This window comes from Kickxella alabastrina, assembly GCF_025024165.1.
Source record: "Kickxella alabastrina strain RSA 675 chromosome Unknown BX661scaffold_3, whole genome shotgun sequence".
Classification (NCBI taxonomy): Eukaryota; Fungi; Kickxellomycota; class Kickxellomycetes; order Kickxellales; family Kickxellaceae; genus Kickxella; species Kickxella alabastrina.
The window spans coordinates 564,356-579,369 of NW_026251474.1; the positions used below are offsets into that span (position 1 = coordinate 564,356).

General features: G+C 50.2%; 6 protein-coding genes and 1 non-coding gene across 7 annotated transcripts; 4 read left to right on the plus strand and 3 right to left on the minus strand.

The window, feature by feature from the left end:
* Positions 1–203: 203 nt before the first annotated feature.
* BX661DRAFT_177552 (uncharacterized protein) lies at positions 204–731 on the minus strand. The gene has a single exon (XM_051534664.1). It carries the CDS (start codon positions 627–629, stop codon positions 402–404), a length of 228 nt encoding a protein of 75 aa, XP_051394179.1. The 5' UTR covers positions 630–731; the 3' UTR covers positions 204–401.
* Positions 225–298, plus strand: BX661DRAFT_t16. The gene has a single exon. It is a non-coding gene; the product is annotated as a tRNA-Val (tRNA).
* A 223-nt stretch (positions 732–954) lies between the features above and the next one.
* Positions 955–1,774, plus strand: BX661DRAFT_177554 (3-hydroxyanthranilate 3,4-dioxygenase). Its single transcript, XM_051534665.1, is given in 3 exon segments — positions 955–1,081; positions 1,093–1,387; positions 1,411–1,774. The coding sequence occupies 3 exon segments, from the start codon at positions 1,017–1,019 to the stop codon at positions 1,543–1,545; spliced, it is 495 nt and encodes a 164-aa protein (XP_051394180.1). The 5' UTR covers positions 955–1,016; the 3' UTR covers positions 1,546–1,774.
* A 3,691-nt stretch (positions 1,775–5,465) lies between these two features.
* BX661DRAFT_222605 (uncharacterized protein) lies at positions 5,466–8,765 on the plus strand. The gene is made up of 5 exons (XM_051538859.1): positions 5,466–6,453; positions 6,492–6,784; positions 6,814–6,884; positions 7,168–8,277; positions 8,318–8,765. Exons 1-5 carry the CDS (start codon positions 5,481–5,483, stop codon positions 8,712–8,714), a joined length of 2,844 nt encoding a protein of 947 aa, XP_051394181.1. The 5' UTR covers positions 5,466–5,480; the 3' UTR covers positions 8,715–8,765.
* Positions 8,750–9,312, minus strand: BX661DRAFT_177558 (DNA-directed RNA polymerase). Its single transcript, XM_051534666.1, has one exon. It carries the CDS (start codon positions 9,234–9,236, stop codon positions 8,763–8,765), a length of 474 nt encoding a protein of 157 aa, XP_051394182.1. The 5' UTR covers positions 9,237–9,312; the 3' UTR covers positions 8,750–8,762.
* A 924-nt stretch (positions 9,313–10,236) lies between these two features.
* On the plus strand, positions 10,237–12,064 carry BX661DRAFT_222607 (uncharacterized protein; the record flags this gene model as incomplete). Its single annotated transcript, XM_051538860.1, has 6 exons — positions 10,237–10,493; positions 10,701–10,925; positions 11,032–11,244; positions 11,270–11,517; positions 11,556–11,776; positions 11,871–12,064. The coding sequence occupies exons 1-6, from the start codon at positions 10,368–10,370 to the stop codon at positions 12,062–12,064; spliced, it is 1,227 nt and encodes a 408-aa protein (XP_051394183.1). The 5' UTR covers positions 10,237–10,367.
* Positions 12,065–12,122: 58 nt separating this feature from the next.
* BX661DRAFT_196302 (uncharacterized protein) lies at positions 12,123–13,670 on the minus strand (the record flags this gene model as incomplete). Its single annotated transcript, XM_051538042.1, has 5 exons — positions 12,123–12,396; positions 12,550–12,671; positions 12,769–12,849; positions 12,962–13,152; positions 13,607–13,670. 5 exons carry the CDS (start codon positions 13,668–13,670, stop codon positions 12,123–12,125), a joined length of 732 nt encoding a protein of 243 aa, XP_051394184.1.
* Positions 13,671–15,014: the final 1,344 nt, after the last annotated feature.

Here is a 15,014-nt window from a genome sequence, read left to right on the forward strand (position 1 = left end):
AGCATATGAATATTCCACCGGTGTGCATGTAATCTTAAAAAACATCGACAAGGCTATTGCTAGCTTGATCTGTCTTGATAAGTGTGTGCTGGTAGTGTCGCGGGGTTGGTTTGTAAATGGCAACCAAGGATAATAATGGCATTTCAATGTTGGCAGTTTATTATCTATGTTAGTAGCGAACCAGTATTAGATTGGTTGATTAGCTTGTTTAATCAGTATAACGTGATTTCTTGGTGTAGTCGGTTATCACGTCTGCCTAACACGCAGACGGTCGCCAGTTCAATCCTGGCAGAAATCACTTTTTTGGTCAGATTGTTTATTTTTATTTGCATCTGAATAGTAAGTGTACTTTTTTATTGTGGAAAAATGAGTAAATAATTTGTTTTTATTATTCAATTTTATCATTTGCCCTTTGCAAAGTAATTGCTGCTGGTGCTCATCTGAAATGCGGCAAAGTCAACGGTCTTCTCACCAATGTTCAGATAGGTGTCGACGTAGCCCTGAATGTCCTTGCTATCAGTCAGGCTTTCAGGCTTGAACTTGAGGCCGGTTGATCGCCGGATGCCTGCGAGCGCTGTTGAAAGGAGGACCAAGTCGACGGTAATGTGAACGAGCTTTCCAATTGCCATTTTTTGTTGTGAGAAAATTCAAGGGGAGGAAAAAGTGTATATTTGAATTTGTTTCGAGACATGAGAAAGGGAAAAATAAAAGAAAAACCACACTAACAAATCTCAACCTGCAGGGCAACCTTGGAGATTATGTTTGCGCACTGTTAGCACCTTTCGCCAGAGGTAGGGGGGAAATCAGCACACACGTGAGATACTCAAGCTTTTGGCAGCAGATTGCTCTTGTTTTTGTCTGTTTATAGTCTCGTTCGCGATAAACAATGGATGACGACACAATGAAATTTGATATCGAGATTACCACATTTTCTAGATATTCTTTCGCCACTTATCTCTTTCCTACAGCTACCAAGACAATTTTCCTTTTAAAAGTCGTTTTTATTTCAACAGGTCATGCTGCCATCTTCTCTAAACTTTCCACAATGGCTTGCCGATAACAAGCACCGTTTACAGCCACCGTCTGCAACAGCGTGTTCCAAGAAGGCGCCGACTACCTGATAATGGTAGTGGGCGGGCCCAATTCGCGTACAGACTTCCACATCAACCCAACGGAAGAATGGTTCTACCAGCTACACGGCCGCATGCTCCTGCGAATGGCCGACCCAGAAACACACGAGATAAAGAACGAGTATATCGAGGAGGGCGGCATGCTATTACTGCCTGCGATGGTTCCCCACAGCCCTAATCGGTTTGCCGATACGGTCGGACTGGTGATTGAGCGCAAGAGACCGGGGCAGAGGGAGGCTATGCGCTGGTATTGTGAGGTGTGTGGTGGGTTGTGCATGAGATGTGGTTTTTTTGTGAGAGCTTGGAGAGAGATTTGGTCCCAGTTATTGATGAGTACAAGGGCTGTGAGCGGCTGCGGACTTGCAAGGAGTGCGGGTATTTGAATCCGACAAGTTACACGCCCTCATCCTCCTGATAGTCTTCATGGGAGAGTTGTTTTCTTCTTCTTTTTGGAGATAGTGGTTTTTTTGCAAGGGACCCCATCCAGACCCTCATGCTTCCTGCATAAATAAAGTGTGCTTACACTCTCTCTACCCCCCCATCCACCTCAGTTCATAACAGAATAGTGCAGTGAGCAATATGCGCACCGACATTTCTTTCATTTCTGTATTGCTTCATTCATCAACTTTGCGTCTTTCCAGCTTTGAATTTTTCTAAATTATTTTTCAACCTTTTTTAAAAAAATAAAAACCGTGTGTAACTTCATTTTTGCACGCGTATAAGTCATTATCAACAGTAGCAGTTCATTTAGCAACAAAAAACATGTCTCCGCCGTACATCAACAACAGCAGCTCCGACACCGGCCATATATTCGAGTCCGCCGCAAATACTGATACGCAAATATCAAGTACCTCATTATCAGCATTCGCAACACCACTGAGAAGCAGCACCAGCAGCACCAGCAGCAGAATGCCCGCGGTAAGCCCCATCCATGGAGTCAATTCAGACGATCCGCTCCAAGTAGGCGTCGACCTAGCGATGAAAGCAGTCTGGTTATTCCTCGACTCTGATTTCGAAAACATCGAGGGCATGCTACACAACAAACGACACACGCTAATGTACGCATCCGAGGGCTACGCGGCAATCCAGTATATGCGTGCAATAATGTCCTTTACCAAGGAGGCCATGGGGGAGGCACAAATAGTAGCCGATAGTACGATTAATCTGGCTGCGCACTATCGCAAACCAAGAGGCATGGGCGCATTGCTTTCGGGCCCGGCTTCGCGATCGGGGTCGCGGCCGCAATCACCAAAACTGGGTCAGGGATTAGCTCTGCGAATGGTAGTGGCAGCAGTCCTGGGTTAAATTATCTTCGGATGCGCAAGAGCAGTGGTGGGCTGCGGTCTGATTACGAGTCGATGGGAGCGGATGAGGGTGGTTCTGGCGGTAAGGATGCGGGGCAGAGGGGTGGTGAAGGTCTCGGGTGGTTTCATAGGGAGTCGCCAAGGCTGTCGCTGCGCGGGAGGAAGGGTAAGCGCAGTGGTACGGTGGTCAGCGAGGATCTGTTCTCGGGATCCATTGCCAGCACCGGCTCCTCTCCTGCGTCGGCATTATCTGAGGACAAAGAGCCATTTAATTCGGCGCTGCTCGGAGCCAAGTTCAGCGACCTGCAGCTATCCAATTCCATCGAGACCTTTGCCTCCGTTCCCGACGATCAAGAGCAAGAGGCAGGGGGAAATATGGAAGAGGAAGAGGAGCGGCTGGATAAGCCGCCGCAGCGGTCATGGGCGTCAGGCCTGACGGGTATCGCCGACTCGCTCATCGGCATAGTCAAGGCTGGCACGCAAGCGGTCGGGTCAGCAAGCCTGAGTGGCACGCACTCAAACCATGACGCCACCCAGCGGCATGCCGAGTTAGTCCACGCCGAAGCCTACCTCATACGTGCCATGCTAAGCATAGCCAGCGGCGACGGCATCCTGGCGGTACTCAAAGAGAGCTGGCACGTACGCTCCGCCTACTCGATCTACCGCTCCTGCTACGCGTTCATCCAGTATGCGCACGAAATTGGCGAAACCGTGGACGACCATTTTGTCAGCGGCACTTATTTCGGAATGGGTGTGTTTAATTTGATCTTGAGTATGATGCCGGCTAAGCTGCTGCGGTTTATTGAGCTGGTTGGATTTTCGGCTGATCGCAAGCTGGGGCTTGAGTTGCTGGCGTTGCCGCTGGGTGGCGGTCGGATCCCGTGCTGGCCGGGTTGATGGGTCCGCCGCCGTCGTTGATGGGTTCAGGGTCGATACATCCGTGCGGGTACGGGCTGCGGTCCGAGTTTTGCTCGTGGTTCTGCAAGGCTACCATGTTTTCCTCTGCAGCAGCATGTTCCTGGGCTACCTAATATGCCACTAATCGAGGAGGTGCTCCGGCAGGCGACAGAGAAGCACCCGGACGGCCTGATCTATATGTACTTTGAGGGCCTGCTCATGATGACGCGCACGCGGATGGATGATGCCATTGGCCGGTTCAGCAGCTTGGTCTCGCTGGGCAAGGCGCCACTGGAAAGCAACAAGGCCCACGCAAGGCTCACAACAAAGCTCGCAGCTTGACAGTGATGAATCCGGCGTAGGCGATGCGCTTATTGCGGAGCTGGCAAGCCTAGGGGTTAACGGCACGGAGCTGGACAGCAGCTCGAGTCCATTGGCAGATCGACCAAGGGGAGCGAGAGGGCCAAGGGCGCGAGCGATTGGCGGCAGCTGCAGTACCTCGGGTACTGGGAGCGGTCGCTCTGCTTTATGTCCCTCGGGCAATGGATGTCCGCGGCCAAGGATTCAACAAACTGCGCAAGGAGAACAATTGGAACAAGGCCGTATACACATACTCGCTCGCGAGCTGCCTCTGGGAGCACTACCTTATTATATCCAGCAGCAAGAACAACGATGTGCCGTCTACCAGGGGTGAGCGCAGCAAGGATCAGGAGCAATTGGTTGAGATTATACGCCGGCTGATGTTGTCCGTACCTGCGCTGCAACGCAAGGTTGCTGGTAAGTCGCTTCCGATTGAGAAGTATGTTATTCGGAAGGCACGCAAGTTTCTCGAGCAGGGCGGATTTTTGATGCGGCCTGGGCTAGAGCTGGTTGCCAGCTGGCATTTGTTCAGCAAGATTCCGCGAGAAAGACTCGAGGTTCTACATGGGACATTGACCGGGACATTGGGCAGATGACGGGTTTTGCGCCTAGAGCTCAGGGGGGTGTGCGCCTTATAGGCACGGGCATTTCTACGATGACTTGGCTCTGCTGCTTTTGCTTAAGGGCTGTGTTGCAAGCGAGCTTGCCAGACCATCGTACATATACGGACTGGCTCCGCCGCCAAAGCCAAAGCCAGGGTGCGTGGACGAGGGCAAGGTCGATGGGTTGGCTCTGGTGGCTGCCGATTCATTCCTGCGTGTCCTGCGCTTGCTTCCTCTGATCGAGCGCGACCATTACTTGGGCGCGATGTCGAGATTCCACTCGGCAACATCTACCTGACAGCGCATCCGAGCGGCAGCACTTGGGTGGAGTGGGCGCGTGTCCAGTGGAAATGCACCCTGGGCGGGAAACCCATTAGCTCGCCACCATTCCTGTCGCTCGCCGAGTACCGTGCGCACAAAACATGGTATTGCAGAAACGCGAGCAATTGGGTGGCGAAAATAAGGCGAAGGATAGGTGTTTGTTTGCTGCACCAGGGTGTTTGGTAGAGGAGAGGTTGGTACAGGGGTCAAAGCATTTGTCACTGAGGTTTTACGAGAACAGCAGCAGTAACAGCATTGCTGGTAGTAGCTGCGGTTTGGCGGAGTGGGGGTATTGTCCGCCAAACTGGGCTGATTCGAAAAAGTACTCGTTACAGAATGCGCTCGAGGTGCGGGTTTTCAATTCAGAGAACCGCTTGAACGAGGCGCTGACCGGGATCTAAAAACTGAAAAAAAACAGGAATTAAGATATTTAGATCAGAATAGACTAGACTAGAATAATATTCATATTTAAAACATTTTAGCCAGAATATATGCAGATGCCACGTTTCTAAAATATAAACATTTTGTAGGGAAAAAGCATGTGAGTATTGTTCATTGAACTGACGCCTCGAACATGTTTTCCTTCTATATTCTGTATTTCGGAGAATTTACATGAGAGGTCGGGGGGAGGGGTTATTTTATTCTCCACAATACGATTTAAACACGGCTAATTTGTTTCTTGCCAAACGCGCCGTCCTTGTGTGTATGTGTGTGGGGGTAAAAAAAGAAAAAGAAAGAGAATAAAATAATTAGGTGTGGAAGCAATTGGTCAGGCTAACCGTAACTTAATGGTGTATACATTTTTAACCTTTACTTTCACCTAAATTTATATATTTCCAAATATTTCAGTTATTTATTCTTTCTGTATGGGCAAACTGCTTCCTTATTATGCGTCAAAGACGCAAATAATAATCCTCGGGTTCGTCTGTTTCGGATGCCCAGGGATGTTCAACGCACTCAATGGCACCGGCGGCGGCGGACAACTCGACCGCACAGCAGGCAACAATGCCAACACAGCACTCTACGCCAGCTTCATAATCTCCGGACTCTTCGGCGGCGCCATCATCAACCGATTCGGTATCCGACTAACAATGTTTCTCGGCGGACTGACCTTTGCATTATACTCCGGATCCTACATCTACATCAACCACACGCAGAAACAATGGCTCACTGTGGTTTCGGGGGCGGTTCTGGGGTTAGGCGCTGGGGTGTTTTGGACGGCGCAGGGAATGGTTATGATGGCATATCCAATGGAAAACGAGAAGGGTCGGTTTATCACTGTGTTCTGGGTCATATTCAATCTAGGCGGTGTGCTCGGCGGCATCGTGCTGCTGGCAACCAATTACTCCCACGAGGGCCCATTATCCGACGCCGCATACGCGGCGTTCGTCGTAATAGAGGTATGCGGAAGTCTCTGCGCATTGGCCTTGGCGCCGCCCGCGCGGGTGCAGCGCACAGACGGGTCCGGGATCATTATCCATAAGGTAGACAATATCCTGGAAGAGGCAAGGGCGATTCTGCGGTTATTCATGGACCCATGGATGCTGGTTCTTGTTCCAATGATGTTCAGCTCGAACTTTTACTACTCGTATCAGTTCGGTGCCTACAACGGGTCCTTGTTTACGACAAGAACAAAGGGGCTGAATAATATATTTTACTGGGGCGCCCAGATGGTAGCGTCCTTTGTGCTGACGCGGTTTCTGCTGGACCGCCAGACATTGGCGCGCAGGACGCGTGCGGTGATCGGGGTTATTGTAACGTTTGTTGTGGTGAATGCTGTGTGGGCCGGGGCGCTACGGATGCAGGGAAAGTATACACACGGGGCCAGCACCACCGGGGGTATTGCGGAGAAATTGTGGCGACGGATTATCCGGGAGGAGCCATTGACTTTACGCAGACGCAGCGGGCGCTCTGGCCCTGTATACTCTACGCTTGCATGGGGGTGCAGGACGCATTGTGGAATAATATGGCGTATTGGCTCCTGGGCACTATCAGCAATGATGCGGGGAAATTGGCCAGGTATGCTGGGTTTTATAAGGCTGTGCAGTCGGTGGGCGCAGCGGTTAGCTGGCAGTTGGATTCTGGGAAGGTGCCGTTTGATGTTCAGCTAAAGGTCAACTGGTGCTTGTTGGATCTGGCTGCGGTGATGATGTTTTGGCTGTCGTTCCGCGTGCGGACTCGGCTGTGAGGGAGCCGGAGGAGGGGTTCAAGGAGGAGACGGCGGAAATGATGGGCGCGGAGGAGAAGGCGTCCGGATTTGCTTTGGTGCAGTGACGCAGGTTGCTTTTATTTCAATTCAGCTACTGTTTTTGTGTGAATATTTTTCCCAAGACAATAAGAATAAAGGATAAAGTCCATTTTCTATTTGAATTCAATACTTGTTTTCTCTTTTTCTTTTTCTTTTTTCTTTTCTTTTTCATATTATTCTATTAAATAGTTAAATAGTTAAATAGTTAAATAGTTAAACATTTACACATTTACACATTTGCTATTCATTTTGTCCATTAACCTTTTTTTGTATTTAACCAAAAATGACAGAAGCACACAGCACAGCGGCTGGGCCTGGCAGCAGCACAGCAGCGACACGCTGGGCACGCTGACCGACATTCAGCGGCAGCAGCTGCAGGAGTTCTGCAACGTCACCAACCTGGAAGATCTCAGCACAGCAGTACGGGTGCTAAAGTCAAAGCACTGGAGCGTGCCAATGGCCATCCAGGCATACTACGAGCCGGGATACGCCGAGCAGCTGGATTCTGGCCCACCACTGTCACCACTGGCAGCAGAGGAAGAGTCGCAGTTGCAGTTGCAGTCGCAGCTGCGGCGCAGACGCGCAGCCGCCTCAGATGAGCCCAGCAGCGAGCCACACCGCGCACCCCAGCAAACACCACAGGTTGGGTTCAGCTGGCGACCGCTATTCATATGGCCGCTGGACCTGGTCTTCAAAGCGGTCCAGCTAATAATCCACCTCGTCCTCGGGCTTCTCGGGCTTCAACACATAGCTTCACAAGGCGTCCCACGGCAGCTGCAGCAGCAAATGGCCACCGAAACATCCACGCAGTACTTTGACCACACATTCGGCAGCACACACCCCGAGTTCTTCACCGGTACGTTCGCACAGGCACAGGCACAGGCGCTGCGGGATTCCGCTTGCCTCGTGGCAGTATTCTGGAGCAAGCACCATGATGACACGGCGTTGTTTGCCCGCGCACTGCAGCACGAGCGTCTAATGCAGCTGCTGGCCGACGGCTTTGTGCTGTGGTTAGGCGATGTGGCCACGGAGGAGGCTGCCGGCGTGGGGTTGGTGGTGGGCGCTGTGGCGTATCCCTTTGTGGCCGTGCTTGTTCCAAAGGAGGAGGACGCCGGGGCAATGCGGGTTGTTGCGCGGTGCAGCGGCGTGCCCAGCAGGCGGTCGGTGGCGGCGTTGGCGGATGCGCTGGCGGAGCTCATTCGCGTGCCGGTGGAGCGGCATGGCCAGGCGATGCGGGCGGTGAGGCGAAGGCGGGAGGAGCAGGCGGAGGCGCGGCGCATTCTGGAGCAGCAGGATTCTGCCTATCAGGCGTCGCTGGCCAGAGACAGGCTGCGCGTGGAGGAGGCGCGGTTGCGCGAAGTGCAGGAGCAGCAGCGGCTGCAGTGCGAGCAGGACGAGCAGAGGCGCAGGGAGCAGTGGAGGTGGGCTACTTTTGGCAGGCTGCAGCGCCAGAAGGGACAAGCAGGATGAGGCTGCTGCTGCTGCCGTCACCGCCGCCGTTGCCAAAGGTGGGGAGCCGCAGGTTGGCAGGGTTGGGTTGCGGCTGGAGGACGGAGAGCGCGCGGTGCTTATGGTGCGTGCGCAGGACAGTGTGCAGGGCCTGTTTGACTTTGTCGAGACCAGGGCCGTGGCCTGCGAGTGGGAGCGTGTGCGAGAGACGCCCTTTGGTCCGTTGGATGCGGTGCACGTGCCCGAGGGTTACGTGCACGAGCATGACTTTGTTTTGGTGTCGCAGTTTCCGCGCGCTGTCTTCGATGACCGCGCCGCCAGCCTTGGCGAGGCCCTGGCAGCCAAGGGCCTGTGGCCGTCGGCTGCGCTCATAGTCGAGCCGCTGTTTGAGCCCGAGGCCTGATTGAATACAAAAAGCACTTTATATTTAAAAAAACATGTCCATTCTCTTTTAAAAGTCAATATCCACATCGTCTGCCCGGTCGCCTCTGCCGCCCATATCCCCTGCGGCGCCAAACTCTGACGCGCCCGTATCCATCGCACCAAACCCATACCTCTGGGCCCCACGCCTCCCCTCCGTCGACGCCTCCAATCTGAACAGTTCATTATCAAAGGCACTCCGAATATTCCCGTACTCCAGCATCAGCGACTGGATCGCCTCCTTCACGACATCCAGCGGCGTCGTACGAGCCGACGTCTGCACCTTCAACTCAACGTAGTATTCTAGTGGATGCGGAACGCGGTATGCAACAAAAAGCACATGTGGGTGATTCAGGAGCCGGTACCGGAGGATATTGGCGATTGTGTGGTCTTCGCGCTGGATATTGAATTGAAGGCAGTTGGCCATTTTTGAATCCTTTATTATGTCGATTTTGCGCGCCCCCTCGGGGATCATAAACATTTCGAAACGCTCCGGTGCATTCATCTTTTAAAGAAATGTGTTGCGTGGTAAGTACTACAAATTATGAAAGGTAAAAGGTATAAGGTATAAGGTGAAAGGTGAAATGTAAATAAAAAAAAGTGAAATGTAAATAAAAATGAAATAAAAGAAGGGATTTGGAAATGTGAAACCAATGAAATAATAACGACGCGTGCGGTTTTTTTGGACCATTACTTGTAATCAAGAAATTAATAATAATTTTATTATTGGGGCTTTGGACAAAGGGCCTAAGTTCCCCCCCATCTGCTGTCATTGAAAACCAAGTAGGACTGAGCTGTCAGACAGCAATAGAGCTGCTGCCTGCCCATGGTATGAGAAAGATAAAGGCTTATCCAGCCATATTTTGCTGGGGCGTGGCATTCGGATCATTTGGCAGTCAAACAGGGCGTTTGAAAGCAGGATGGTTGCTAACCAGATTGGCGACGGTATAGGAATATTGGAATGAACTTGCAGTTTGTGATGCATTATCGCGGCTCCAACACCTGTCATGATGTTGGACTTGACTGTAGCCTTGGTCTTGCTCTTAAAACAAGCTGCGACATTTCACAGAAATTGGAGCCAGCGTTCATGATTTTTTTGGGGTCATGAATAAATCGCGTGATTTCGAATACTGCTCTTTTTTCTTTGGCTGCGGCGCGGTTAGAAAAATCGCATCCGAGCCGTAAGGCCCAATCCAATCCCACCAACCCAATTCCAATTCACACAATACCTGCGGGAAAGTGCGGGGGAGGAATAGAAAATAGAAAGTTCGATTTATTTCTTTATTATTTTTGTTCTTGGTATTTACTTCCCCTCTCCTCATGCATGAGTAAGGCCAGTGGCAGTGACAGCGACAGTGACAGTGACAAAGCCAGTCACACCCAAATAAATATATTATTATGCGCAAATGAAATTTATCATCTGCTCTTTTAATTTTTTGCTCCGTGTTTGTGCGTACGCACGGAAAAAATAAAATTAACACACGTGTTCCGCCTTTTCTTTCTATTATTCAGTCGCATTTTTAATAAAAAAACCCAGAACATTGTTTAATTTTTCCTTTTCTTTTTCTGCTTGTCACCAATTCAATTCAACTTGACTATTTCTCCCAAATTCACTTTATTAAAGCTTTATTTATAAATGACAGCGGCAAACTTGCTGGGCTTTGTCTTTACAGCCGTCAAAGCGCTGCTCGAGGTTTTCCTCATTGGGTTCAGCGGCTATATCTTTGCGCGCAACGGAACCCTCAACAAACCAACACTCAAGGTGAGAAGAAGCAGCGATAAAAACCAATATTTTCTGTATTTTAGAGTTTTTTTATTCTTTACTGTCCCGGCTAAACGATGCAATACTATTTTTCTTGTATTAAATCATCTTCCAGTAGAGCCTGTCATTGATAAGCATTAATCTGCTGACCCCAGCGCTTCTGTTCTCCAAAATGACCGAGACCCTCGACCCGCACTGCTCATCGAGCTCTGGAACGAGCCAATTTTCTATTTCATCTACGGCGGCTTCTCGCTGCTCTGGAGCCGCACCGGCAGTCAGTTTCTGGGGCTCAACCCCGAATACGCACGGCTCTGCGACGTCGCCACCTTCTTCTCCAATACCAACACGCTCCCGGTGTCTCTGATCAAGAGCATAGCGCTGAGCTCAGGCTCGCAGTTCTTGCTCAAGGACCAGAATGACACGCCGCTGAAGGTCGCCGCCAGGGGCGTTCCTATGCAATGATATTTGCCACGCTAAACAACATTTGCGGTGGAGTTTCGGCGTCGCGCTGATGGGCGGCGTGGCTCCGAAAAACAAGTCGGCGTTTAATTCAAACTACGCCAGTCCGCGCACGCCGGCGGGTGCTGGGATTAGGCTGCCAGAGTCGCCTGCGCTTGTGGCGTCTGGCAGCAACGGGGCGCGCATTCTCGGCGACAATGAGCTGGCGGACGATGAGCTGGCGCCGCTTTATCTTGGCGCGCCCGCGCAGGCCATGCGGCGGCCCTCCGCGGTGTCCAGGGCTGTGGCCCTGGTGCGGCCGTGTGGGACGCGTGAAGGCTGGGATCACACCGCCGGTGTACGCCATTGTCGCAGCCTTCCTAGTCATCACCATTGAGCCCCTGCACCGCGCCTTTATGGAGCCCAACAATGTGCTGTACACCCTGTGGTCGGCTATCGATATGTGTGGCGACGCCTGCGTGCCCCTGATTCTGATCTCCCTTGGCGGCCAGCTTGGGATGATGGCGCGCAATGCCGCTGCCGCTGCCGCGCAGCAGGCTGTGAAGACACCGGATATTGAGCGCCAGTACCCTGCCATGCATGCGGCTAACCGCACCCCATCAGTGCCGCGGGGTCGCCTGGGAGCACGCGCACGCCGTCGGTTGCGCAGCTGGCTGGGAACTACGCCGGCTCGGTCCCGTCAATTGTCGTTCGGTCGGCGACCGGTTCCGGAAACAGAAACACGCTGGGCACGCCGGGCTTTTCCGAGCCGGAGGAGGATGACAATGCGGAGACGGCTATTTCAGCAGCGGAGCAGCGCAAGGGCGTCATTCTGGTGCTCGCCGGTCGCTTTGTCTTTGTGCCCACCATGGCGATTGTGCTGATCTCAACGCTGCGCATCTTCTTCCCGCACTGGTTGCCATCATGGTCTCGACCCAGTGTATATCCTGACGCTTCTGATCCTGTCGGGCACGCCGCCGGCGATTAATCTGATTACGGTGTCACAGGCGACGGGCAAGTTTGAGACTGAGGCTGCGGAAATTCTGTTCTACGGGTATATCCTCGGCATCTTTGTCTTGGCTATCGAGGTTTCGGGCTTTTTGTGGCTGACCAGCGTGCTTGGACAAATGTAAAAAGAAAAAATATTCCTTCTATTTAATCCATAAAAAAACCCATTAAAATTAAAGCTTTTTAGGTTTGCTTCTGCTTCTGCTCGGCCTCCGCCTCTTCCTTGGCCCAGCGCTCGAGACACGACTTGACAGCAATCGGGACTCCCTCACTATACGGCACCACAGGCCTATAGCCAAGCATGTTCTTCGCCTTTGTGATATTGAAATAACGGGGGGTAAAGGTCATTCCAAAAACAAACGGCACATCATGAGTGACCAGCTTAACAGCAGCCAAGAACTTGAGCACCACCAGGATAACCGCCGCAACCACCGTCGGAATAACCAGCTTTGGCTTCCTGTATCTCCACAGCCGCCCACAAAAGCCGCATAAACGACCACATCCCAATCGGCTCATCATTAGTGATGAAAAACACCTGGCCACCAACCCGCTGCTCATCATCAAGCAGCTTATCGGCGCACAAAAGATGGGCGTCGGCGAGATTGCTGACATAGTAAAGTCAAACATCGCCGTGTTATCGCCGACCTGCACGAGTACTGGGAAATTACGCCTCTGCGCTGCCAGCCCACCCTGCGTCACCTGCCTGTCGCCGGGCCCAAAATCCCCGAAGGTCTCAGCGCCGCCGTCCGCATCCCTTCCAAACACGCATCCTCCGCAAGCACCATTTTCTCCGCCGCCGCCTTTGTCTCCGAATAATAATCGCAAACACCTCTGCATAAGGCAAACTCTCATCAACATACTCCAAGGCACCGCCGGAGTAAACCACACTAGCACTGCTAGTGTACACAAACTTGGCCACTCCTCACGCTTACTTGCGTCCAATAATACCCGGGTTCCCGTTATATTTACTTTCGTGTGAGGTGTTCGGGTGATTTCATTAGAGGTGAGGCTGTGTGGAAGACTGTGGTAGCTGTTTGGTTGTTGTGGGTGAGTGCCGAGGTGACGTCGGAGGCGTTGGTGATGTCGCCTTGGATGAATTCGATTGAGGGGTCGGTGAAATTACGCGTAATGTCGAGAACTCGGATTATGGAGTTGTCAGAGGTTTGCGTACGGCGGGTGAGGAGCGCTTGGACGATTGCGCGGCCGAGAAAACCTTCGCCGCCAACGACTAGGTAGACTTCTCTCTGTTAACCATTTTTTGAAGACTTATAATTTGAAGAAATAAAAAAATAAAAATAAAAAATAAAACTAGATGAGAAAGAAAGAAAAAAGAAAGAAACAAAAAACACGTTTTTACATTCGTTCGTTTTCTCGGGAACAGGAAAATACACATCCCCGCGCATCCTTGATTTCATTTTTATCAATAAATCAGTCACAAATCAGAGCGCATATCCTTGGTTTATTTATTTATTTAAAGTTGATGGATAAAACTGAATTTCTATCACGCCACCTTGTCCAAGATGGGTTCTAGTGCAGAGATCTGGCTACATCCTCTATAACAAAGGTATTCTAGGGAGGCAGTGAGGTTGGGAGTTATCCATAGCTGGGCCTGATTTATTGGCGGTGGAAGTGTCTGCCAGGGTTTTAGTAAAATTAAACCCGGGCACTCGATCTGCCAGCTAGAGCGTCAACTGTGGCCAGATAGCTAGTGTGCATATCTGCCGTCCTCATTGCTGTTGTCCGTGGCCACTTTGACAGGCCATTGCCTTCATCTTGTCGCAGCTTCGATAGTCGGGTGTTTGTTGAAATTGGAGTTTTCATCAACAATCGGGGTTTCTCAGGCATCAAGGATCCCTCTCGTTTCCTGTTCAATCTGGAGGTCACATTGCCCTTTGTAGCGGTCGTGTTGTTTATTTATTATCTGTGTACCTTTTGATACATTGTAGTGATCTGCCATAATCCTAGCCATATACTCTTTGTGATTCATTATTCCTTTCTCGACAATCATGCATTTAACAGCTTCATATTTCATTTTACACGTATAATCATTATAATATGCATCAAGCTCCTTTTAGAAATTTCCTCGCATGTGCATTTGTTTCCAGATCCACAGGAGGCGTGTCAAAGTTTGTAGGTAACCCATTTACAGATATATCTGCCCTGAATTTTCGAAATTCTTTCTCCTGCAAAACAAAATAGATGAAATATACAATGTTATACTCGCAAGCATTTAGTTTGAATAAACTTCTATGGTAATAATTTGACATTTTTGTTAGCAAACTTACACAATATTATATTTTAAAGTAATCTTTCCATGATCTTAGATGGGGTGTTGTCCTTAAGATTTTTTCCATTGGGAAGGGACCGTTATTGAAATGGGCATTTCCATTTTGAAGTAAACAAATGGTGATAAGAGGGCATTTTTGATATTTAGAAGTTCCTTATGAGATATAGTAGTCTGATGTGTAAAATATTTAAATATTTAGTTGATTAAATTTGATTGGGTTAAAAATATTTTGGTTTCAGGAATCTGCGTATCATTTATAGTTGAACAATTGTTGACAGACTGAAGATATGGAAGTGGATGTTGAGGTTGAGAATCGCGAAAGAGGTTTCCACCTGCATGCCGATTGATAGGACACTAATTGGACCATGCAGGCATAAATTAGGGAGGCATTACATTGATGCCCAAACATACTCCCATTTTGCAATGCACCTCATGAGCGCACACACGAGAAAACCACAACACTGACTCCCCAAGATACCGGTCTGCTCGCAGAAGAATTAGTTTTTGCCAACGGAGCGCACAATTGGCAATGTGCACAACAAAAGCGACAAGACACATATATAAGATAAGGCCGGCCCTAGTAGTATTTTAGAAACATCAGTAATAAATCCTTTTATAAAACCACCCCTATTTTCTAACACTAGGCAACTAGTGCTCATCACACCCCCTCTTATTATAACATGACGAGTATAATATGGAGAAGTATTTGCAAATAAATAAAATGCCTGAGGGTTTTTTTGAAGTATAATTTAATTTATTTGCCAAGTAAAAGGGGGAAGAGGAAGAGA